Below are 26,409 nucleotides of genomic sequence, written 5' to 3'. Positions count from 1 at the left end.
ATAAAACTTTACAGTTGTTACAAGATCATGATTCTGACAATGACTACTGTCTAAGAGGGGAATTCTTCTCACCACCTCTTGTGTGCCTGGAATAAGAAGTAAAGGGAAATCAGTTTTGCTTCTTCCCCCTCCATTGCCACATTTGGCACTTTTTTTTGGGGTGGGAGCTGGTGCCTGGTTTTGAGAGGTTCCCACTCTCACTTCCAGTCAGATGCGCCGCGGCGATCTGCGAAGGAAGTTCTCCCCCCTTCCTCCTCAGCCTTCTGGGACACTTCACAGTTCCCAGAAGACTGCAGGACCATGCACAAAGTCATAAGATTTCACTTCCAGTTTCCCTTACTGAAGATGCTGGCACCTGTACCTGAAGCCGATTGATGAATAGGCCTGGGTGAGGACATCTCTGGATCCCTGGACAGGTAATTGTCCTTACATTAAAAGTCAGCAGCTACAGTATTTGTAGCTGATGACTTTTAATCTTTTTGGGGGAGCCTGGAGTGCCTCTCTAAGTAATATATGACCCCTTTCTAATTAATAGACAAAAAATATATGCATATAAAAGTATGCTAATGTATGTTTTTACCTGCATATTTATTTTGCTATTGATTGGATAGAATATGATTTATTATGTATGTAATGGTGCATGTCACCATACATTTACATGCATTTTTATTTTGCTGTTTGCAATATAATATATGTTGTTCTGTATGTTATTTTGTATGTCCTCAGCCCTGATAAAGGTGGATTGTTGAGCCCCTGAAATGCATTAGATTTACTGGATTATTCAAAGAGTTATGTTGCTCTCATCCTTCCTACACCATATAGTTCCCAACAGGAACACAGCACTAAAAGTGATTAGTGTTTTACCTGTCCCCAAACTATTCAAAACAAGGAAGAAGTTATGGCTGGTGCTCTACTTTAAGATCCCGGTCACACCGATCCAAATTTGAAATTGTGCGACTTCCAGTGAAGTCACATTATTTCAAAGTCGGATGTCATTCCAACTTGAGGTGCGAGTTGCAAGATATCTGGGCAGATGTCTATGCAAGTTGCACCTGAAGTAGTGCATGCACTAACTTAGAAATTGATGCGGCTCCGAACAAGTCAGAATCATACCGATATGACCGCTTTAATTGTGGATAATAGTGTGCGACTTGCCATGCGATTTACAACTCACATGGCATGGTAAATCACATGGCAAGTCCCACCCGGTTCTACCAGTGTGTAAATATTTTTGGCTGGAAGTCTTCTGTATTTGAGTATTGTGAAATACATGGTTTTGCATTGTACGTTTATGTTGCAGGAAGTATGTTGTTTTTTTGTTTTTGTTTTTTGAGAATGTCCTTGCAGTCTATGGGTAGTGTACTTCACATTCTAATAATGTGCTAACTCCTGTTGTATTTTTCTTCAGGGCTGCATCAAAGGGCCTTTCCCTCAGCTTGATGGAGCGGCTAATAGAGAAGTATGGGGATAGACTGGTGAAAATGCTGACAGTGCAGTATCGTATGAATGACTCTATAATGCAGTGGGCTTCACAAGCACTGTATGGAGGCAAGCTGACTGCACACTCTTCTGTTGTACACCATTTGCTCAAGTAAGTTCTGATCTACTTAGTCTTGGATAGGTATGTTATTGTTGTATTACTGGTAGGTGTGTGCAAACCAAGAATTAGCGATGTTTTCAACCCAGAAAACCCTTTCCATGAGCATATTATTATTATTATTATTATACAGTATTTATAAAGCGCCAATGGTTCGCTCAGCGCTGTACATTACAAAGGGGAAAGCATATACAAGAATAATTATTTTAATAAATCTGTAAATACTTTGACATGTTCTTTGTATATGGCAAAACTCAGATTAAGAGCAGATTTCTATTATTATTGTTATTATTAACAATAATAATTTGGTTGTTCATTTTTTCATGATCGCTAATTTATTGTAAAGCTGGCCATACACCAGTAACATTTTGTTGGAAATTTTTTTTTTTTTTAAATTTTGGAACGCGCATTTGATTTTCCAGTGGTTGGTAGGGTCAAATTGACAATCGTTTTTTACTGTAATAAGAAAAATTGAAAGAGCAGGATGGAAATGAAACCTATTTTCAGTGAAATAGCAGGTGTGGATGAAGTTTAAGTGATATTAAAGGCTCAATTAAAAAAAAAAAATCACGTACAATTTAAAGGTTTTATGTTTTAGAGCTGATTGTAAGTGTTAAAGTTTTACTAAACCCACAACAGTAAAATCAGTGTGTATATGCAGTAAAGCATGCTTGTTATATTCACTGTGGAACCTAAGGGGTTAATCCTCTGCATTGTGTAAAAAGGCTCTTTGATCCTTTCTTCTCTGCCCCTCCTCTTGTTGAAATGACCACCTGATAGAGACTGAACCCATGGTCACATGCACATGTTCAGTTTGCTGTGTATTGCTAGAGAGGTTTATTTTTTTCTTGGGAGGGTGCATGTGATCAGCACAAGGCCAATCAGCACTGTCCAGACAGATGTCAGGGGATTTCCATCCTCCTAGAGCAGAAAGAAAACTCCTCCTACAAGCTTTAGCTAGTAGTGGGCTGGACACTGATAGAAGTCACAAGACTTTTCTCTTAAGTGCTGATGAGAAAAGGTTTTTAGCAGTTTTATATTTACTAAAATAATTGCATTTCCATGTTCTGTGTACTGTGGAAGACCAGATATAGTGAATGCAGGGTCCCGGGGTTTAGTAACATTTTAAAGACACGCTCTGCGGGTAACTTGTTGAGAGATGGGTTTAGGTTAAATGATAAAGTGTTCAATAAGGTTAAAGTGATATTAAAGACTCAACTCAAAAAAACAAAAAAACTTGTTAGACTTACTTGCTCTGTGCAATAGTTTTGCACAGAGCAGCCCTGTTCCTCCTCTTCTTGGGTCCTCACCGGTGTTCCTGGCCCCTCTCCCCTGCTGAGTGCTCCCATACCAAGTCCCTTGCTATGGGGTACATGTGTGCTCATTCCCAAGCCTCACTCTGTGGGGTTATTTACTAAAACTAGAGAGTGCAAAATCTGGTGCAGCGCTGCATAGAAACCAATCCGTTTCCAGGTTTTATTGCCAAAGCCTAACTGAACAAGCTGAAGTTAGAAGCTGATTGGCTACCATGCACAGCTGCACCAGATTCTGAGTGCTCCAGTTTTGGTAAATCTACCCCTGTGTGTCTATAAGTAGATCTATATCTGTGTACTTAGCCCTGCTCCCGCCTAACTGGTTGTGATTCACTATGGGAGTGCCTCTGCTCCTGTGCACAGCACTGGATCGAGATCAGGCTCAGGTAAGAGTTAGGGGGCTGTGAGAGAGGAGCAGCAGACTGAAGGTTTTTTACCTTTGTGCATTAAATGCATGAGGGTAAAAAATCTTCAGCCTTTCCAACCACTTTGAGGACACATAGGCTTTTATTGAGTTGAGTTCAGAGGCTTTGGGAAAAAAAAAAACGCCAAAAGCTCCCAAATGTAAGTTTACACACAGCAGTGCTCATTTGGCCTTATTGTAGAAATATATATATATATTATGTATGTGCATGCAAGCAAACAAATACAATTATTCTGTGTAAGTTAGGGCTGCTATAGATGGTGATGTTATAGCAGCTTTTACAGAAGCAGCACTTTTGTTAGTTACCTTGTGAAATATAGTCATAGGTCATATGATAACTAGCCACTCTGGAGATCCTACCTCTGGCAGCAAATTACCAGTAACAGAATTGCTAATCAGGCTAATGAACTTCTACCACAGCAACTTTCCCTTAATTGGCAAACGTGTTACAGAATCTCGCTCTCCAGTGGGGGAGTAGCAATGGAGTAAACACTTGTTAGTTTGGCCAACAAAGGAGCAATGCTGTAGGAGAAGGTGAACATTCTCTCTGCTCTGTTTGTAGTCCTGTCACCTACAGGTTCACTAGTGTGATTTGGGCCTAGAAGATTCTAATGTGTGAACTCTGCATGAAAAAATGATAGGTATTTACTATGCTTTTTTTGCTCAACATCTTAGAGATTTGCCTGGGGTGGCATTAACTGAAGAGACCAGTATACCGTTACTGCTTATAGACACGGCACACTGCGGGCTGTTTGAGATGGATGTTGAAGATGAGCAGTCAAAAGGGAATCCAGGTAATACAGTGTCTTAAAGGGTTAATTCACCTTTACCAAAAAACTGTCTATGCAGCTAATGGGTGTCTATAGATTAAAAACAAACTGCACAGCTTTGAGTAAAGTAGAATAATGCTCTTGTTATAGTTGTAGGCTGTTTACGTACCTCATGAACCCTGACCTGAAAACTCCCAGGACATTGCTAGGAAGTTCCTAAGCGAGGCCTAGCTATTACTGTTCACCTTCACTTTCGCAGGAGTGAGCTTTTTCTCAGATTCAAACCTGATCACATGTGCTTTCTCTCCTCTGATGCAGTATCTGAGCTCCTGTGAGAGCTTGCTCTTGTGATGGTGAAGGTGAACAGTAATAGCAAGGCCACATCCTGGGAGTTTTCAAGTCATGCTTCATGAGGTACATAAATGGCCTACACCGGGTGTCGGCAACCCGCGGCTCCGGAGCCGCATGCGGCTCTTTTTCACCTTGGCTGCGGCTTCCGGAGCACACTGCCCACCAGCTGACAGGCAATAGGGCAGCAATGGGCAAACTACGGCCCGGCGGACCTTTTAATCCGGCCTGCGGAGCTAGGCTCCCGCTAGGCTCCTCTCACAGTCCGCCCTGAAGACCGGTGTAGCATGAAAATCTGTCTCCTATGAGGATCTGTCCCCCTCGACGTATCTGCGCATGTGCCGGAGATCGCCGATCGGCTGCTAATGCCTGAAACTGGCACATGCGCAGATACGTCGAGGGGGACAGATCCTCATAGGAGACAGATTTTCATGCTACACCGGAACGGCGCGGGAACACGGCGAGAGGAACGCGCGGAGCAATGGTAAGTGATAATGACACAGGGGGGACTTGGGGACTTAATATGGGGGATGAATTACTATAGGGGGGATGAATTACTATATGGGGGATGAATTACTATGGGGGATGAATTACACTATGGGGGATGAATTACTATATGGGGGATGAATTACTATGGGGGATGAATTACTATATGGGGGATGAATTACTATATGGGGGATGAATTGCTATGGGGGATGAATTACTATGGGGGATGAATTACTATATGGGGGATGCATTACTATATGGGGGATGCATTACTATGGGGGATGAATTACTATAGGGGATGAATTACTATGGGGGATGAATTACTATGGGGGATGAATTACTATATGGGGATGAATTACTATATGGGGATGAATTACTATATGGGGGATGAATTACTATGAGGGATGAATTACTATATGGGGGATGAATTACTATGGGGGATGAATTACTATAGGGGGGATGAATTACTATATGGGGGATGAATTACTATGGGGGATGAATTACTATATGGGGGATGTATTTTCAGTTTTAAAAATGTGGCTCTCAAAATAAATTTCAGTCGTGGTTTTGGCGAGATTTGGCTCAGTTGAAATAAAAGGTTGCCCACCACTGGCCTACACAAAGAGCAAAGCAATTATTGGACTTTAGTCAAACCTTCACAGTTTGTTTTTATATCTACAACATGCCCCTTCGTGCACATCACACACACACACACACGCACGTCCATGTATATTTGGACACAGGCACAATTTTCATACTTTTGGCTCTGTATGCCACCAGAATAAATTAAATCGAAACAATCCAAATTAATTTGAAGTGCAGACTTTCATCTTTAATTCAAGGGCTGGAACAAAAATATCAAGTACAAATTTTAAGAACTGCAACCATTTTTATACACAGTCCCTCCATTTTCACGGGCTCAAATGTAATTGGACAAATGAATATAGTCATTATTAAAATGTTCATTGTTAATATTTTGTTGAGAATCCTTTACTGGAAATGACTGCCTGAAGTCCGGAACCCATGGACATTACCAAAGACTGGGTTTCCTCCTTTCTGATGCTTTGCCAGGCTCTAACTGCAGCTGTCTTCAGTAGTTCTTTGTGGGTATTTCTGCCTTTAGTTTTGCCTTCAGCAAGTGAAATGCATGCTCAATTGGGTTGAGATCAAGTGATTGACTCGGCCATTGCAGAATATTCCACTTCTTTTCCTTCAAAAGCTCCTGGGTTGCTTTTGCATTATGTTTTGGATCATTGTCCATCTGTACTGTGAAGCGCCATCCAATCAACTTTGCTGCATTTGGCTGAATCTGGGCTGACAGTATATCTGTAACCACTGCAGAATTCATCCGGCTGCTTGTCTTCTGTCACATCATCAATAAACACCAATGACCTAGTGCCACTGGAAGCCATGCATGCCCATGCTATCACACTGCCTCCACCGTGTTTTACAGATGACGTTGTGTGCTTTGGATCATGAGCTGTTCCAAGCCTTCTCCACACTTTTTTTTTTTTCTTCTCGTCATTCTGGTAGATTAATCTTAGTTTCATCCGTCCAAAGAATGCTTTTCCAGAATTGGTCTCACTTTTTTAGATGTTTTTTGGCAAAATCTAATCTGGCTTTTCTACTCTTCAGGCTTATGAATGGTTTGCACCTCGTGGTGAACCCTCTGTATTCGCTCTTGTGACGTCTTCTCTTGATTGTAGACTTTGACAATAATACGCCCACCTCCTGGAGAGTGTCATTCACTTGTCTGGGTGTTGGGAATGGGTTTTTCTTTACCATAGAGAGGATCCTGCCATCAGCCACCACTGTTGTCTTCTGTGGACATCCATGCCTTTTTATGTTGCTGAACTCACCAGTGCATTCTTCTTTCCTCGGAATGTACCAAACTATTGATTTGGCCACTCCTAATGTTGCTGCTATCTCTCTGATGGATTTGTTTCATTTTTGAAGCCTTACAATGGCCTCTCACTTGCATGGACAGCTCCTTTGAACACATAATGTAGGTTCACAGCAGTAAATTCCAAATGCAAATACCACACTTAGAATCAACTCCAGACCTTTTACCTGCTTAACTGATGAAGAAATAACAAAGAAGTAGCCCACACCTGGTCATGAAACAGCTTTTGATTCTATTGTCCAGTTGCTTTTGGTCCCTTGAAATGGGGGGGTGACTACTCTTAAGAGCTGTAATTCCTAAACTGTTCCTCCAATTTGTCTGTACATACCCTCAGAATAAACCTGAGCGTGTGCACTTTCAGCCCATATCCATTATATAACTATAGCTTGTTGTGTCCAAATATATATGGACCTAACTGTATATACAGTTGTGTTCAAAATAATAGCAGTGTGTTGAAAAAAGTGAATAAAGCTCAAAATCCTTCTAATAGCTTTTATTTCCATACACACAATTGCATTGGGAACACTACACATTCTATTCCAAATCAAAACATGAAGAAAAATATATCAAATTTGTGTTGTTCCTCTAAAAAAAATTGAAGAAAAGTGAATATTAGACTGTTCAAAAAAATAGCAGTGTTTGTATTCTTCTTTACATTCTCAAACATTCACTATATAAACTGAAAAATGTTTGAAGATTTTGCTTTCCTTTGAATGACTTAATGAATATTTAGTTGTATAAGCACTGTTTCTGAGAACTGCTGTACATCTGTGTTGCATGGAGTCAACCAACTTCTGGCACCTGTGAACAGGTATTCCAGCCCAGGATGATTGGACTACATTCCACAGTTCTTCTCTATTTCTTGGTTTTGCCTCAGAAACTGCATTTTTGATGTCACCCCATAAGTTTTCTATTGGATTAAGATCCGGGGATTGGGCTGGCCACTCCATAACATCAATCTGGTTGGTCTGGAACCAAGATGTTGCACGTTTACTGGTGTATTTGGGGTCATTGTCTTGTTGGAACACCCATTTCAAGGGCATTTCCTCTTCAGCATAAGGCAGCATGACCTCTTCAAGTATTCTGACGTATTCAAACTGATCCATGATCCCTGGTATGCGATAAATAGGCCCAACACCGTAGTATGAGAAACATCCCCATATCATGATGCTTGCACCACCATGCTTCACTGTCTTCACAGTGTATTGTGGCTTGAATTCAGTGTTTGGGGGTCGTCTGACAAACTGTCTCCGGCCACTAGACCCAAAAAAAACAATCTTACTTTCATCAGTCCACAAAATGTTGCGCCATTTCTCTTTAGGCCAGTCAATGTGCTCTTTGGCAAATTGTAACCTCTTCAGCACGTCTTTTTTTCAACAGTGGGACTTTGCGGGGGCTTCTTGCAGATAGCTTGGCTTCACATAGGCGTCTTCTAATTGTAACAGTACTCACAGGGAACTTTACACCTTCTTTGATCTTTCTGGAGCTGATTGTTGGCTGAGTGCTTGCCATTTTGGCTATTCTTCAATCCATTCAAATGGTAGTTTTTCGCTTTCTTCCACGTCTTTCAGGTTTTGGTTGCCATTTTAAAGCATTTGCGATCATTTTAGCTGAGCATCCTATAATTTTCTGCACTTCTTTATATGTTTTCCCCTCTCCAATCAACTTTTTAATCAAGGTACGCTGTTCTTCTGAACAATGTCTGGAACAACCCATTTTCCTCAGAATTTCAGAGAGAAATGCACTGTAACCAGCATGTACAACATTTGCTGCCTTCCTTCCTTAAATAAGGGCATAAATTGCCACCTGTTTTTCAAAGAATGAATGACCTCACTAATAGAACTCCACACTGCTATTTTGAACATGCCCCTTTCAATTAGTGATTCAATTACACAGAATCAGCAGCATGCATGTCATGACTGTTGGGTCTGTTGGATTTCTATTACTCTACTACACCTGCTAGTAAATTATTTGCCATTTAGAAATATCATTTCTACCAAAAACAGTGATTGATCAGGTTAGTGATGTTTGACTGCTATTATTTTGAACACAACTGTATATAAAAAATTATAAATACCTTTTTTCCCTATTTTATAAGTGATCACATACCCTCTGTTCTCAGCTGCATACAGGGCTTATAGAGGTGGAGGAGGAGAAACAGCAGGACGCTGGTATTCTTAGTGAATGACTGTGCAGGGGGGCTGTGTCAGCAGAAGTCTGCTCAATGGAGGAGAGCAGGCTGAGCACCCAGCACAGCTAGAGAACTGACCACACTGTGCTCACTTGCCTAGTGTGGTCAGTTTTTAATAGGAAAGCAGAGGGAAACAATACAAAGAGAACACGATACTTTGTCATACATGTATGTGATACAGCAAGAACATATCAGGAATAGTAAATGTTGGTTTTACGTATTCTTTAAATTAGATCTCAACCCAAAGTTATCATTTTGTTTGCTAAAGTGCTGTGTATCACTAAAGCTGAACTCTGGTAAAAATGATTTTTGGATATTTGCCATGTACCTATAAATCTCTAATGAGGTGTCTTCCATCTGTGGATGGCTTACTTAAAACGGTTAGTTTCATTCAGCCCAAACAGTACAGGAAGTGCTGAACCTTGCAATTTCAGCTCTCATACAGTACATACAGTGAAGGCTATTTGTGTTACTCGCACACCTCCTCCATTCTTAAAACAGCTTTGTATTCATTTCACTGAATGGTGCTATGTGATTGGAGAGGGGAGAGTCAGATGAATGTTACAATCTCCCCTCCCCCATCATAGAACTGTATTCAATGAAAAGAATGCAAAACATTTTTATGAATTGAGGAGGTGGAGTGTGAGTGAATCACATAGCCTTCATGGTGTGTGCTGTATGAAAACCAGAATTGTAAGTCTCTGCTCCAGAAATGCAGCAACTGAAGTAAAGCTGCAATCATACACATTTTGGACACACCTCATTAGATTTATTGGTACATCACAAATATACAAAAATAATTTTTTCCCAGAATTCAAGACCAAACATTTTTTTTTTTTAAATAACATACTTGTTTCATCCTCTTGCATCTTGGCTCTGCTGATCTCCTACATCCTTGTTAAACTGCAACATCAGCTGCATTTTGTTGCTCTGGTTAGTTTACAGATTATGACAATGGTGGACCATACCTGCTCAATGTGTGCCAAGCATGGCTACTTGTTATCTCCATCAGGAATGCATGTGAGAAAGTGACAACACACAATTTAGAGACAGCTGTCACTCAGAACAAGAAGTACCTGAACAAAGACCATTATGGCAGCATCACCAGACATTATTTTAACCGCTTAACTGCCGCCCTATAGCAGATATACGTCTACAGGGCGGCAACTCTGCGCAAAATCACGTAAATATATGTGATTTTGTATTTCCAGGTAGGGGGCGCACACTGCCCTACCCACATTGCCATTGGTTGCAGCGGATGTCAGTCAGCGGGTCCCGGGCGGCAATTCTTGGCTGACACTTGGCTGATCGCCGCTAAAGCTGAGAGGAGAGAGATCTGTGTGTAAACAATACAGATCTCTCTCCTGTCAGCATGGACATGCTGCTTTCTCTCTCTCTGCACAGCAGAGCAGCAGGGAGAGAGAAAGCAGCATGCCTCCCTAGTAAAACAGCACACAGTGTAAGCACAACACACAGTTAACCCTTTGATCACCCCAGGTGTTAACCCCTTCCTGCCCAGTGTCATTAGTACAGTGTCAGGGCTTTTTCTTAGTGCTGATCACTGTATTAAGGTCACTGGAGATGTCGGTGACAGTCAGTTCCCACCCAATGTCAGAATGCCCGCCGCAGTCCCGCTATAAGTCACTGATCGCCGCCATTACTAGTATAAAAAAATAAAATAATAATTCTAGTATGTATACCGCCATTTGTAGACACTGTAACTTTAATGTAAACCAATTTATTTACACTTATTGGGATTTTGTTTTAGCAGAATACATTTTGACCTAAATTTATGAAGAAATTTTTTTTTTATTGGATATGTTTATAGGAAAAAGTCACAAATATTGTTTCGTTTTTTTTTTTTTTTTTTTTAATTTGACGGCCTTTTTTGTTTATAGCGCAAAAAATAAACGCAGAGATGATCAACTACCACCAAAAGAAAGCTCTATTTGTGGGAAAAAACGTACATAAATATAATTTATGTAGAGTGTTGCATAATGCAGCGCTGTATTGCAAAAAATGGCCTGGTCAGGAATTGGCGGTAAATCCTCTGGAGGGCAAGTGGTTAATGTAGGCTGCAGATTTAAAATGATTAAAAGCAACTTCTGTAATTACATTGATAAAAGATATGAGATTTTAGTGGTTGGATTTAGATCTGCTTGAATTGCATACTAGGATCCATGGGCTTGCTTTTTCTCTTGCCAGGTGAGGTGCGACTGGTGGAGTCACACATTCAGACACTGACTAGTGCTGGTTTGAAGTCTCGGAATATTGCTGTTATAACGCCCTACAACCTGCAGGTGAGAACACTTATTTTGGCATAACTCTTCGAAGCATCATTTTGCATCTGAACTATCCACAATAGTTTCAGTGCAGTTATAGAAATGAGAACACTGCGTTCTCATTTCCACAGACAATACTGCTAACTAGTCCTTTGCCCTCTGTCTGCCTATTTTGGGCACAGCTTCCAGAATTAAAGTCCCCTTTAATAAAGGAACTATTGAAATAAAATAAGCTCTACTGTTATGTATCAATAGTAGATATCCTTCTGTACTTTGTCAGCTATGATGATGCAATGGTGGGGGGGTGTAATAACCTATATTGATATTAATGCAGAGTGTACACAGATGATAGATTATATTTGCCATAAAGCTTGAATGTCAGCTGATTCCTGGTGAATCAACCAAAATGTAAGCTATGTGGGATCCTGTAAGCACCACCAGACTTGACAAGTTGACCAAAAAAATCATCTGAAGCGGGTGGCTAATTATTGGCCAAACAGTGACTGCATCCTGTCAGATGCAGTTACTGTTCAACAGCTCCTTTGTATTCAGGTAGTCACAGCTTATTATTATTTGCTGGGCTAGTAAGAGGGAAATGTAACTGCTCTCATTTTTTGTATACTCTAAATTAATAACGCACAAAACTGTAAATACAAGGCTTTTAAAATACATAGTGCCTGACAGTTCTGCTGGTCCTCTGACTTAAATAAGTATGTAGATTCAGAAGGTCAGAGAAAGCCTCCTTATCTGCATGCTTGTTCCGTGTCAGCGACTCAAAATGTGAAGCCAAAAGATTAGCATGAGAGCTAATCGTCTAGTATTTTCAGATTGATGTGTTGGAGCCTCCATGTTTCTTTTATTAAAAGGTTTCCTTTCTATTTTATTTTCTCACAAATGTACATTTTTCAAGGAGGGGCCCTGTAAAAATTTGATTCTGTCAGGAACTGATACCACTCCAGGTCTGTGAAGCTCTTGACCTTGGCATCTTTCAACTCCTGGTGTGCCTGTGACAGCTGCTGCTGGGCTAAACTGAGCGTTCCCCATCACCTGCCAAACTGAATTAGTTGTCTGTACTGTATATTCCTGAGGAAAAGGCATTAAGGGGAGGGTGGTACTGACATAGTGAGGCAAGCCTGCAGCATTTCTGTGCTCCTCGTCGTCTGGTGCATTCTCTCAAGGAATATATGGCGCTATCCGCTAGGCATAGGGAAAACAGGAAATGTGTATTTCAGACAAGCAGTATTCTTTACATCATTCTAGGGCATAGTCCATGCTAGGACTGCAGGAAACTGTAAAGAGCTGATGAGAGATGCAACCACTATTAACACCATCCAGAACTAAAAAATATTCGGGTGGAGTAGTAAGAACACAAGTCGTTTCACCTGCCATATCTGACTACTTGACACTTTTCATAAGTGCCTTAATTTTTTCTTCTGTGCATTTTTTATTCTTTATTTAAATAAAACTGTAAAGAAGATATAAATAAGCTGTTTAACTATATAAAAAAATCACAGCCACATGGTTATTCATTACATGGTGGTTGTTCTGTAAAATCAATATAATTTTTAATAGTGAGAGAAATAAAAAATGAGTTAAATGATATAGAATAAAAGGAACTCGCTGTGCACTGTCGCAGGAAAAATAAAAGCACACAAGTGACACTGATTTTTTTTAAAGTAAAAAAAATGAAGTATTATATTCCCTCTCTATTTACACACAATGGGATTGAACATTTAGCCAAGAGGAAGAACATTTTGGGGTAGATTTACTAAAACTGGAACACTCAGAACCTGGTGCAGCTGTTCATTGTAGTCAATCAGCTTCTAACTTAAGCTTTTTCAATTAAGCTTTGGCAATCAAATGACTGCTTTCTATGCAGAAATTCACCAGATTTTGCACACTCCAGTTTTAGTAAATAACCCCCTTTGTGTCCATGTTTATTGTGGCTGTAGTAAACTTCGCACCCAAGTTCTGCACAAGCATTGTGCTAGCGACTAGGCTACCATGTTGCCATATGTGGGTGCAATGCTAATCACAAGGTTTGCCTTGCTGCCATATGTAGGAATATATTATCTTTCGCCTCCTTTCATTGCTCAGGTGGATTTGCTACGCCAGTGTCTACAGCACAGATATCCTGATCTTGAAATTAAGTCTGTGGATGGTTTTCAAGGAAGAGAGAAGGAAGCTGTTATTTTGTCCTTTGTGAGATCCAATTCTAAAGGTCAGTGAAGTGTACATGAACAGTCCACATCAATCGGCAGTCTCAGTTAGGCTTTTAAGCACTTCAGCTCTCACACCTGCATACCCCTATGGACCAGAGCATTTTTACATCTCTGCTATGGGCCAATGTATTCAACAATAACTTTGTCATTGCTTAAGATAGCAAAGTAATACATATATTATGTGTTAGTCTGTTTTAGAAAGTGTTTGTTTAACAGCAGCTGCTGATTTTACACAGCAACAAAAATTGCCGGAAAATGCAAGGGGATGCAGCAAAAGGGACCAATGTCCTGTGTACTTTGATTAAATATTTTTGAGTGTGTATAGCATGCCCACAGTCCACAACTGGTTAGGATGACAATCGTAAGTTCAGTATTCACAGAACGTTCGTTTGTTTAATTGCTTACTAAACTCCTATAGCATTTCCTGTCATTTGAAAAGGGGCTATCAAGGCTCTACAAAGCACCTTAAAGTGATATTAAAGGGTTTTTTAAAAAATAACAAACATGTTATACGTACCTGCTCTGTTCAGTGGTTTTGCACAACAGCCCTGATCCTCCTCTTCTCTTCTCCGGTCCCCGACGGTGCTCCTGGGCCCACCCTTTTGCCTAGTGCCCCCAGAGCAAGCAGCTTGCTATGGGGGTACCCAAGCAGGCTCACTCCTGAGCTACTGCTCTGCATGTCCATTCACACACAGAGCTGCGGCTCGGCCCCACCTCCTCTCTCTCCTCATTGGCTTACTGGCTCCCACTGCTGTCTCAGCCAGTGAGAAAGTAGAGTCCCCGGGGAGCTGTGGCTCTTGTGCACATCGCTGGATCATGGCTCCAGTAAATATTGGGGGGGGGGGGGGGGCTGCTGCACACAGAAGGTTTTTTTACCTTCATGCACGGAATGCATGAAGGTACAAAACCTTGAGCCTTTACAACCACTTTAGGTACTAACAATGCTCCGTAAACAACAAATAATATGCAAAGTATGGTGAACCTAGTTTAAAAGCCTTTTAATTACCACAAGTTAACTCCTTCCATTATTTTGTGGGGGCTGTTGGAGTGAGTACAAGAGTAGCTTACATCCATTAGAGCAGCCACTGTATCACTGAAAATGAGCCATTTCCCTTCTGCATGTCACACTTATTTTCTATGTTCTGTAAATATGTATGGTGGACAGTTCCCAGACTGCTGAGCAGTGCACACAACAAAGATTCAAACTGCCACCCTTAGAATACAAGATACTTTTCTAATGTAATTGGTTTTTGGTTTTCACTTTACTTCCCATTCCTATAAAATGTTGTCCAAAGATACAAAACTGCTTTAGTAAAAGTAGGCTTTTATAGCTGGGAATTTTTTTTTTCAACAGTGCAGTGGTGGCATTTCACGACTCGAGGGAAATTGAGGCCATGAAGCAAGGTGCCAGCTTTGTTCCATGCTGCTTTTAGAGGGCGCCACCTGAGACAGAATTCTCACCTTAGTTTAAGCAGAACACTTTTATGTTAAATTGGCTAAAGGTTTTTCAACCTTCGTGCATTCTCTTCATTAAGGTAAAAAACCTTCCATGATCACCAGACGTTTAGGGCCACTTTGTGCAAAACTATTGCACGAACATGTTTATTATTTTAAGAAAAAAAAAGAACCTTTCCAATCATTTTAGGTACTACAATCATAAAGGGATTAAACCATAAAAAAGCCTCTTTCCTGACCATGCAGTACAGGGTACAGGCTGTTTTTCATCTGTACAACTGGGTTTTAAGCTGCTGCCTTCAGGTGATTGGACACTGAAAAAAAAAAGCTGGGAAATCTTCCTATATAACCCCTCCCACTCCCAGCTAGCCTCAGTTTTTTGCAAATCTTAGGGGACGGACCCCTTTATGCTGAGAGAAGCTTACCTTCTCCGTTTCCAATCTGTCAAATTTTGGTTGCACTGTAGCCATTTAGGCAGCTTCTGGATCAGTTGACTCCTCGTCTGCACCTTGGAAAGACTTACCTTGATCCTACCCCACTGATAATGTGGGGGGTGGCCTGTGATGTTGCTTTTGCACTGGATACTTCTGCCCTTGGCATGCAGTAGATTGTGTAAAGTTAACCTCAGGGTTATGTAGAGGTCCGGAGTTCACAGTCTGCCTGGAGCAGAGGCTATACTCTGAAGACCCTTGCTGGGGTATACTCATCCAGAATGGCTAAGCTATAAAGGGGTTAAACCCCCATGTTTCAGCATCTGATGGGTAAGTGCAGGGAGAAGAAGCTCTGTAAACTTTCACCCAGTGCGCCCTTCTTTATATTTTGTACTTTGGGGGTTTGTTTTTGGCTATTTTCTATTGTTTAGAAATGGCTCCAGCATGGCAGGTTTTAAGTGTTTTGGCATTTTTCATCCAGAAAGATGATGTTCAGGAGGGCTTTTGCATTACAGTTCTCAACTAGTTCCCAGGGATTCAAAATTTTTGCATGGAGAATTCCAGGGGATTCATTGCCTCCTTTCTTCCAGTGAAGTTTCTGGCCTCTATATACAGTTGTGTTCAAAATAATAGCAGTCAGACATCACTAACCCGATCAATCACTGTTTTCAGTAGAAATGATATTTCTACATGGCAAATAATTTACTAGCAGGTGTAGTAGAGTAATAGAAATCCAACAGACCCAACAGTCATGACATGCATGCTGCTGATTCTGTGTAATTGAATCACTAATTGAAAGGGGCATGTTCAAAATAATAGCAGTGTGGAGTTCTATTAGTGAGGTAATTCATTCTTTGAAAAACAGGTGGCAATTATTGCCCTTATTTAAGGAAGGAAGGCAGCAAATATTGTACATGCTGGTTACAGTGCATTTCTCTCTGAAATTCTGAGGAAAATGGGTCGTTCCAGACATTGTTCAGAAGACCAGCGTACCTTGATTAAAAAGTTGATTGGAGAGGGGAAAACCTATAAAGAAGTGCAGAAAATGATAGGCTGATCAGCTAAAATGATCGCAAATGCTTTAAAATGGCAACCAAAACCTGAAAGACGTGGAAGAAAGCGAAAAACTACCATTCGAATGGATAGAAGAATAGCCAAAATGGCAAGGACTCAGCCAACAATCAGCTCCAGGAAGATCAAAGAAGGTGTAAAGTTACCTGTGAGTACTGTTACAATTAGAAGACGCCTATGTGAAGCCAAGCTATCTGCAAGAAGCCCCCGCAAAGTCCCACTGTTGAAAAAAAGACGTGCTGAAGAGGTTACAATTTGCCAAAGAGCACATTGACTGGCCTAAAGAGAAATGGCGCAACATTTTGTGGACTGATAAAAGTAAGATTGTTCTTTTTGGGTCTAGTGGCCGGAGACAGTTTGTCAGATGACCCCCAAACACTGAATTCAAGCCACAGTACACTGTGAAGACAGTGAAGCATGGTGGTGCAAGCATCATGATATGGGGATGTTTCTCATACTACGGTGTTGGGCCTATTTATCGCATACCAGGGATCATGGATCAGTTTGAATACATCAGAATACTTGAAGAGGTCATGCTGCCTTATGCTGAAGAGGAAATGCCCTTGAAATGGGTGTTCCAACAAGACAACGACCCCAAACACACCAGTAAACGTGCAACATCTTGGTTCCAGACCAACAAGATTGACGTTATGGAGTGGCCAGCCCAATCCCCGGATCTTAATCCAATAGAAAACTTATGGGGTGACATCAAAAATGCAGTTTCTGAGGCAAAACCAAAAAATAGAGAAGAACTGTGGAATGTAGTCCAATCATCCTGGGCTGGAATACCTGTTCACAGGTGCCAGAAGTTGGTTGACTCCATGCAACACAGATGTACAGCAGTTCTCAGAAACAGTGCTTATACAACTAAATGTTAAGTGATTCAAAGAAAAGCAAAATCTTCAAACATTTTTCAGTTTATATAGTGAATGTTTGAGAATGTAAAGAAGAATACAAACACTGCTATTTTTTTGAACAGTCTAATATTCACTTTTCTTCAATTTTTTTTAGAGGAACAACACAAATTTGATATATTTTTCTTCATGTTTTGATTTGGAATTGAATGTGTAGTGTTCCCAATGCATTTGTGTGTATGGAAATAAAAGCTATTAGAAGGATTTTGAGCTTTATTCACTTTTTTCAACACACTGCTATTATTTTGAACACAACTGTACATCAAAACCTCCAGAGTTTCTACCTACACATCCCCATTTTTTGCAGCATCAGATATACTGGGTTTGTGTTCCGCAAGCAGAACTTCCAGTTTGTCATCCTCCCATTTGATCTGCCTATGACTCCTTGAGTTTTTTCCAAGAGTCTGGTATTTGCTTTGCTCTGCACTTGGGGAAATTCATGTTTTGGGGAAGATCTGCTGATGAAGAACCAGTCTTCTCTGTCCCTGAGGGACAACATCTGACAGACCATAGAAATTCTGCAGGTTTTCTGGTGGATACTCAAATCTGAGGAAATCATCGCTGTGCCCATCTCACAGATTGGAGTATCTGGTCATGTATCTAGCCATGACCCTATCCAGGGTCTTCCTGCCCCAGGACAAACTTCTGTTTCAAGGGGCTCAGAAGCAAACTTGGATTGTGCCTGCATGACAGTTCTGGGCCTTATGGTTGCCTCCTCCCAGGCAGTTTCACTCCAGACTGTTGCAATGCAGCATTCTAGCCATGTGGGACAGACTCTGTCATTGAAGAAACCAACATGATTAAATCCTAGAGCCAAGCTCTTCTTAGCATGGTGAATTTACAACCTAGAATATGTATTCATGAGACCAATGCCCTAGAATATGTATTACTTTTATATTACTGATGTGACTTTTGTTACTGCTCCTGCTTTTACTTTGGTTTAGTTATTTTGATATGGTTTTGTAACAACTTGTATGCACTGTGGCTTGAGCCTTCCAGTTGGTTTTAAGAGGCCAGTGACAGCCCAATTCTTGTCCTGAGGACTCTCACACTTGTGCTTGTACCTTGAAGCAGTTCTGCTTTGGTACTATGTTATGTTTTTTGGGGGGTTTTTTTTCTTTTTGTATTTATTTTTGTGCTTACTTTCTAATAAAAATATTATGGAAAAAAAAAAGTATAAGGGCAGTAGGATCAGGGTAAAAGATACAAGGCAGCAAGGACCAGGGTAACAGGTACAGAAGCAGGATCAGAATGATTGCACACAGGGAACGCCACTGAGGCACTGTTGAAAGCTAGAAGAAGGGGCTAAAAACCCTCCCAGCAAGCAAGCATCAGGCATCAGGTGGGGACTAATCGCTGGGATCTGCTGGCTGCTGGGAGACACCTGCTGGTGGATACTGGAACTACACCCTCCACATCTGGAAAACCCAAGGCCACCTGTGGGTGATCCAGTCTCTAACAGGCACATTGAACCAGACCTGTCAATGCTGTGTGAGCTTTTCAAGAGCAGGCATCTGTTTTACCAGCTTTGCCAGCTGGGATTCGGTTCACTCATTTGTTACGTTCTACCAGGTGGTCTTCAAGCCTCTTCTGATGCCAGCTTCAAACATAAAGTTCATACTGATAAAATACCTTTCCTGCAGTAGAGGACAGAGGACCCTCTCCTCTGCTCTTATCTTCCTATTGCTTGCTACAAAACTGTGGCTAGCAGGGAGTGTGAGGGGTTATCTAAGGGGATGTCCCAGCGGCTTTTTTGCCATTGTCTAATCACCTGAAGGCAGCCGCATATACCGCATTTTAAGGATTAAAAAAGCCCGTGTTCCATAAACATTGCCAAGAAACACATCTTTACTAGTTTAAGTCTTTGATCATTTCCATTGTCATTCTTAAGCAGTTTCTATGTTTAAGAGTTAATCTTGGTAACCGTTTAATTACACTGATTGAGCTGTGAGCCTCTGTGCATAGTGACTCTGAGAATGTTTTTATAGATGAGATTATAGTGTAGTGTGGCTTCTCATCCTCATGGGCATTCCATAGCAGCTGTCTGTTAGCGCACGCTGGGCTTCCCCTGTGCACATTATGCTTTTAATTACAAATGATCTGCATTTTAAGGTGTATTTTATATTCTGAACTGCTTCTCAAACCAGCAAACAGATTTTCTTAAACGGTCAGTCCACCTGTATCGGTCCATGTGATACTGGTAGATGCTGGAGAGTGAAGTCACTTGACAATTTTGTGAGTATTTGAGGAGTTAGCACTAAGCATTTTGGATTTTTTAAATTGTATAATAAAGTTGAATTACCATCTACTTATTATATTTCTTATGCAAACTCTGGCTTCAGTAAATTCCAGGAGTTAGACAAAAAAAAAAATAATAAAAAAAAAATTAACCTTCGCCTACCCTTTTCTCTTTAGCTTAATGACCAGTATTCTTTGATTGTTTTTACGACATGTAACATTTTAACACAGTAGAATACTTTCAGATAGCTACTTTTCTTTAAAATATGTTTTGTATCTTTGTTAGATATTTATCAGCTTGGTTTTCTTAACAAAAAATAAGGTTGTTTTCCACCATATTTAGTTCAGTTTTCTCCAAACTGTGGCCCTTTGCTTGCCTTTATCCAGCCCTTGAGGCATTATTCCTGCCACTGACACCAACAATGGAGCATAATTCCTGTCACTGAAACCAACAATGGGGCACTATTCCTTCCACTTACACCAATGGTGGGGCATAAATCCTTCCACTGACACCAACAATGGGGCACTATTCCTTCCACTGACACCAGCGATGGGGCACTATTCCTCCCACTGACACCAAGGATGGGGCACTATTCCTTCCAGTGACACCAAGGATGGGGCACTATTCCTTCCACTGACACCAACTATTTCTACCCATAGTACCAACGATGGGGCATTGTTTACTCCCACGGGGCTCAGTGCGCCAACCTGAAGGACAGTAAACTGGTCCTTTGTGTAAATCGTTTGGGGACCCCTGGTTTAGTGTTCTAATTTACATTAAATTAAGGCTCTCCTTCTTTCATTTGTCTTTCATCTGTAAGTGCTGGCATTTCACAGAATATAGGTATTAAATACCACCCGCTGCTATTCATCTATTAAATGCTAGAACCTCTACTAGCCACAGAGTCTGACTGGCAGGGGGTGAGCCTTACAGCAGCGGGTAAAGCTGAAAATAATTCTAAAGCCTTCTGTTTTTTAACAGCAGCACATTGGAACAGATACATTTTGCACATAACACTCAACAATTCCTTATCAAAACTGCAGAAAACATTTAATATACTTAGATTGCAGTTTCTTCCTCTGGTTCTTGTGCCGCTTCCCCACACTTCTGGGTGTGAATTTGGATGAACTCAAATGTGAATAAAAGTCCTGTGATCCTGTACTTGGGACTACGTGCCCCATTAGGCATATTGCTGCTGCACATGCTTGCCCCATTATGTTACTCTCGGAGCTGCAGAACAATGGCTACACTTGTGGACAAGGTCTTTTTAAGACATCAGTTGGACTGTGGAAATTATTATTCCAGTGGTCCCTTAGCTTTTACAAAAGAGTTTTTAACATTTCAGAAAATTTCACATTTGCAGGAAAACATTACAGCTCTTTTAAGATTTGTAACAAAAAAAGAAGGGTTCTTGGTGAGTTAATTTCACTATTTAGATTGGAAATAATAAATGTAATGTTTATATTATATACATTTTTAACTTAATCAAAAAACTTTAGAGTTACATTGATCTAATAAACTTAAAGGACATACTCCACTCTTTAGAACAAGGCATTGCATTCAGAGACAGAATTATGAGCTTCTTTATAGCCTCACAATTCAAGATCCCTTACTAGTACAGCTGTCAATGGGCCTCTTGTCTGGATGCCCCAAGGCCCTTTTTTACATTCATACTTGCAGAAGTATTAAATTGATTTATCTTCACTGCCTGAGAAAAAGCATAAGAAATAGTGATAGCTTTCAGGTTGTTTCCTTTCACTTGCAGCATCCTATGGCGTCACCCTTGCGTGCAGGGACTAGAGTTGTGTCTCCCTACACTGTGTGCATCAACAGAAACACACAGCTCTTTAGCCTGGGATGGCAAAGCACTCCTCTTCTCTTCTTTACTCTGCTTCCCCTCCCTTCTCCAAGATTGACTAAAGTTCACACAGTCCACTGTTAACTTTTTCCTATGAAGGGCAGAACATCAGGGAAGCAGCATTGAGACAGCTGGAGCCTGCAGCACTGAAAGTTGTGAGAAAAGTGCAAGTGCCATGGAAAATTTTCAGCAAAATAAATTACTGGGGAATGTTTATTTTATTGTGCTCAGTGTGATAGGCTAAAATAGTGAGGGTTTAAAACTACTTCAAGTGTGCTGCTGTTTTTCAGAAGGAATTCAAGACAAATGGTAAATCATTCAGGGTACTGCTTGGGCACAATTAACAACATTTCTTTTAAGTTCACCTTTGGAGCATGTTACACGTTCCACCCATATTTAAGGTGGACCATGTAATTTGTTCCAGCTCCTGCTCTTTTTCCACTGATATCCCCTGCCCTGTGACAGCGGGCAGGGGATCCTTTTCCCACACTTCTGAATTTAAAACCGCGCATCCTTCAGGGGCTTCGCCCACATGGCCTCATCATTCATTCACAGAGTTCTGTGAATGAATGAACTGCATCTACCATCTGCTTTGACAGCCGACTTCTTGTAGTCCTCAATGAACAGCGAGGGCACTGGTGAGCCCTCTAGTGGTTCATTGGTTCTTCCTGCAATTCAGTAACTGCCTGCCCGTATGAGGTATGGGCAGACCGCTTACTGAGAGTCTACAGAAGCCAGGCATTGAACCCGCGACCAGGCTGCAGAGTAAAAAAATAAATGAATGCACATTTTTTTTTAACCTGCACAAAGATGTGCATTTATGATTTTTTTTTTTTCGTAAAAGGTGAATTTAGACTTTAACTAGTTGTCGACCGCAGATAGCCGAATGACCGCTGCACTGCAACCGGCCAGTTCTGGGAGGGCGTCATATGACGTCCTCCCATAACGTGCTCTCCGGCACGCACCCGTCGATCTCCGTGATTGTTGTGTCCTATGGACACAGCTGATCACGTGATGTGGTAAAAGGCCAATCACAGCGGCCTTTTACCACGTGATCAGCCGTGTCCAATGACATGCTGATCACAGGGAAATGTAATTGCCGGTTCTTGGCTGCACTTTCCTCACGCTGTCAGAACGTGAGAAATGTACTGCCGAGAACCGGCAGTTGTCAGAGCAGGGATCGTCACCATTCATCCCCCATAGTAATTCATCCCCCATAGTAATTCATCCCCCATATAGTAATTCATCCCCCATAGTAATTCATCCCCCATAGTAATTCATCCCCCCTATAGTAATTCATCCCCCATATAGTAATTCATCCCCCATATAGTAATTCATCCCCCATATAGTAATTCATCCCCCCATATAGTAATTCATCCCCCATAGTAATTCATCCCCCATAGTAATCCATCCCCCATATAGTAATCCATCCCCCATATAGTAATTCATCCCCCATATAGTAATTCATCCCCTATAGTAATTCATCCCCCCTATAGTAATTCATCCCCCCTATAGTAATTCATTCCCCATATTGTGTCAATTCACTTACCTTTGCTCCGCGCGTTCCTCTCGCCGTGTTCCCGCGCCGTTCTGGTCTTCAGAGCGGACTGTGAGAGGAGAGGAGTTTGTCACGCTGCCCCGCCTACATCCTGACAGCCAATGTTTGCCAGCGGGCGCCCGGCACACAGAAGAGCTGCATGTGTAAAGAGCCGCGGCTTGCCGACCACTGAGCTACGGCAACCCTATTGCCTGTCACCTGGTGGGCAGTGTGCTCCGGAGCCGCAGCAAAAGTGAAAAAGAGCCGCGGGTTGCCGACACCCGCCCCAGTCAGTGCCCAGCAGTGCCGACTATCAGTACCCATCATCAGTGCCACCTATCAGTGTCCCCTCATTAGTGCTGCCTATCAGTGCCACCTCATTAGTGCTGCCTATTAGTGCAGCCTCATCAATGCACATCAGCGAAGGAGAAAAATTTTGCAAAATTTTATAATAGAAACAAAGAACCTTTTTTTCTTTTCAAATTTTTTGCTCTTTTTGTGTTTATAGCGCAAAAAGTAAAACACCCAGCGGCAAGTAAATACCACCAAAAGAAAGCTCTATTTGTAAGAAAAGATAAAAATGTCATGTTGGTACAATGTTGCATGACCGCGCAATTGTCATTTAAAGTTTCCCATTTCACTTGTTTCTTTTCATCTGTTAAAGTGAGAATAATAAACGAACAACTCAAAATTTACAAATAAACATTTCTGACATTTGAAAAAAAAAATCAGTAACCAATATAGCCACCCTTTTTTCAATAACAATCATATGCCTTCCATTCATGGAGTCTGTCAGTTTCCTGATCTGTTGATGAACAACTTTTGTGCAGCAGCAACCACAGCCTCCCAGACACTGTTCAGAGAGGTTTACTGTTTTCCTTCCTCGTAAATCTCCAGTTTAAGAAGGGCCCACAAGTTCTCAATAGGGTTTAGGTCAGGTGAGAAAGGGGGCCATGTCATTATTCTTTCATATTTAAGGCCTTTACTGGCTAGTCATACAATGTAGTCCTTCGATGCATGCAATGGAGCATTGTCCTGCATAAATATCATGGTCTTCTTGAAAGATGCAGACTTTTTCCTATATCACTTCTTGAAGAAAATGTCCTCTAAAAACTGGCAGTAGGTTTGGGAGTTGATTTTGAGTCCATCTTCAACCCAAAATTAGCTCAACTAGCTCACCTTTAATAACATTAGCCCATACCAGTACCCCACCTCTACCTTGCTGGCTTCTGAGTCGAAGTGGAGCTCTGTGCCAGTTATTGATCCAGTCACAGGCCCATCCATCTGGTCCACCAAGAGTAACTCTCATCTCATCCGTCCATAAAACCTTTGAAAAATCTGTCTTCAGATATTTCTTGGCCCAGTCTTGATGTTTTAACTTATGTGTCTTGTTCAGTGATGGTCGGGTTTCCTTACCTTGGCCATGTCTCTGAGCACTGAACACCTTGTACTTCTGGACACTCCAGGTAGGTTTCAGTTCTGGAATATGACAGCATTGGAGGATAATAGGTTCCTGGTAGCTTCGCATTCGACTGTTCTCAAATCTGTGGCAGTTAATTTGCATCTTTTATTCTCAACACGTTTCTTGCGACCCTGTAAACTATTTGCAACAAAACGTTTGATTGTTTTGTGATCACGCCACAATATTTTAGAAGTTTCCCACTGAAAGTCTTTACAATTTTTGACTTTTTAGAGTCGGTTAAATCTCTTTTTTGTCCCATTTTACCTGAGCAAAAGAATATGCCTAATAATTATGCACACCTTAATATAGGGTGTTGATCTCCTTAGGCCACTCCCTCCCTCATTACACAAATGCACATCACCTGATATGCTTAAATCCAATAAGCATTCAAGTTTACACAGCATGGAATTGACGCATAAAAATGATTTGGTCAAAATATGTACTTGCCTAATAATTGTACACGCAGTGTATACACTGCTCGTACATCAGCTTGTAGTTTTTCTCCACATCATCACATCACATCATCAGTAGTTTATCTCCACCTGGAATAGCTCCTTTTCTGCTGTCCACAATAGACACATCATAGAAAGTTGCTATTAGGTTCAGTTCATACTAGTGCGACTTTGCACTGCGACTTTTACACTGTATGGCTCTTAAGTTGCAAGAAAGCCACATCAAAGTAGTAGATAAACCTTTTTTTAAAGACACTGTGGCTTTAGTCTCATAGATTGGAATGAGTGCCATTGAAATAAAAGGGTTTCGACTTTTCATGCAACTGTGTGTCACAAGTTGCATGACAAGTCACACTAGTGTGAATCGAACCTTAACGTTGATGTAAAGGTTTTAAAACATGTTTTTTAGTTTTGAGTAGAGTAGAGAAAAATTGGATCCTTTTGTCAGATGTTTATGGTTATCTCCTAGATTGTAAGCTCGAAAGAGCAGGGCCCTCGATCCCCTCATGTATCGCATTGTATTGGTATTGTTCTGTCACATGTTCTGTCTCCCTTTGTAATGTACAGCGCTGAGCGAACTATTGGCGCTTTATAAATACTGTATAATAATAATAATAATAATCAGTGTCCCCACGGGGCGATTCATCTCTCTATTTTTCCTGGTGACCATTGTCACAAAGGCAGAAAGAGAGAGGAAGTCCAAAATTCTGAGTTGTCATCAGAGCAAGATATAAGGGAGAAATCCTCCGGTGGAGACATCTATTCCAATGACAACTAATCGAAGATGGGAATTCCATTCACTTTGGAGAGATTTTCTCTCATTTCCTCATGTGCCTCCTGAACAGGAAGTAAGGGGAAATCTTCCATGTGGGACACACACAGCAAAACGTAACTTAATATCAGTTTTAACCCTTTCACTTTACATACACTTTAACACTAGCGATATGTTTAGCATCCAAAACCCATCTGATCATTTTTGCGAGTTGACTCCTACCAACAAAAACTGCAAGAAATTAAATTTCTTTGTGAGTTGATTTAAAGTATAACTAAAGGCAAAACTTTTTTTTTTAGTTTTGATTAGAGTGGAGATGGATTAGAACCCCTTGTAGCAATCGTACCCACAGAGATGGACACGGTTCAACCATTTTGCTCCAACCTCTATCTTGGCAAAGGATCATCCATCTTGTACAAATATATCTTTCCTCATCCTTATCCCTCTCCCTCTCTGAGATCCACAGTGACATGTGGTCGGTGTGTGTTGGAAGTGTCACAGGCAGGCCAGAGCACAACAGGGAGCTCCGAGCTATAAAACCTCTCTGAGCTGAGTGCCGGACTGTCTAAGAAACTGTGCAATCTGGCACCTCGTAAAAGGATAACCCAAGCCTTCCCCTGAGTTCAAAGACATTCCAGAGGAGTAATAAACAGATACCACTTTTAAAATCCAATTTTCCCCC

The 26,409-nt window shown here is 41.1% G+C and overlaps 1 protein-coding gene across 1 annotated transcript in view; it reads left to right on the top strand.

The window, feature by feature from the left end:
- IGHMBP2 (immunoglobulin mu DNA binding protein 2) overlaps positions 1–26,409 on the top strand; it is an 86,030-nt gene that overhangs the window by 38,242 nt on the left and 21,379 nt on the right. Inside the window, exons 9-12 of the mRNA XM_089654975.1 lie at positions 1,409–1,591; positions 4,010–4,128; positions 11,238–11,332; positions 13,412–13,535. Coding sequence (XP_089511101.1) covers positions 1,409–1,591; positions 4,010–4,128; positions 11,238–11,332; positions 13,412–13,535 — 521 coding nt within the window. The remainder of the gene's footprint in view (positions 1–1,408; positions 1,592–4,009; positions 4,129–11,237; positions 11,333–13,411; positions 13,536–26,409) is intronic.

The sequence above is a fragment of the Staurois parvus genome, unplaced genomic scaffold (genome assembly GCF_062004578.1).
Source record: "Staurois parvus isolate SC_StPar_1 unplaced genomic scaffold, SC_StPar_1.0 ptg000818l, whole genome shotgun sequence".
Classification (NCBI taxonomy): Eukaryota; Metazoa; Chordata; class Amphibia; order Anura; family Ranidae; genus Staurois; species Staurois parvus.
This window is presented reverse-complemented; position numbering and strand designations above follow the sequence as displayed.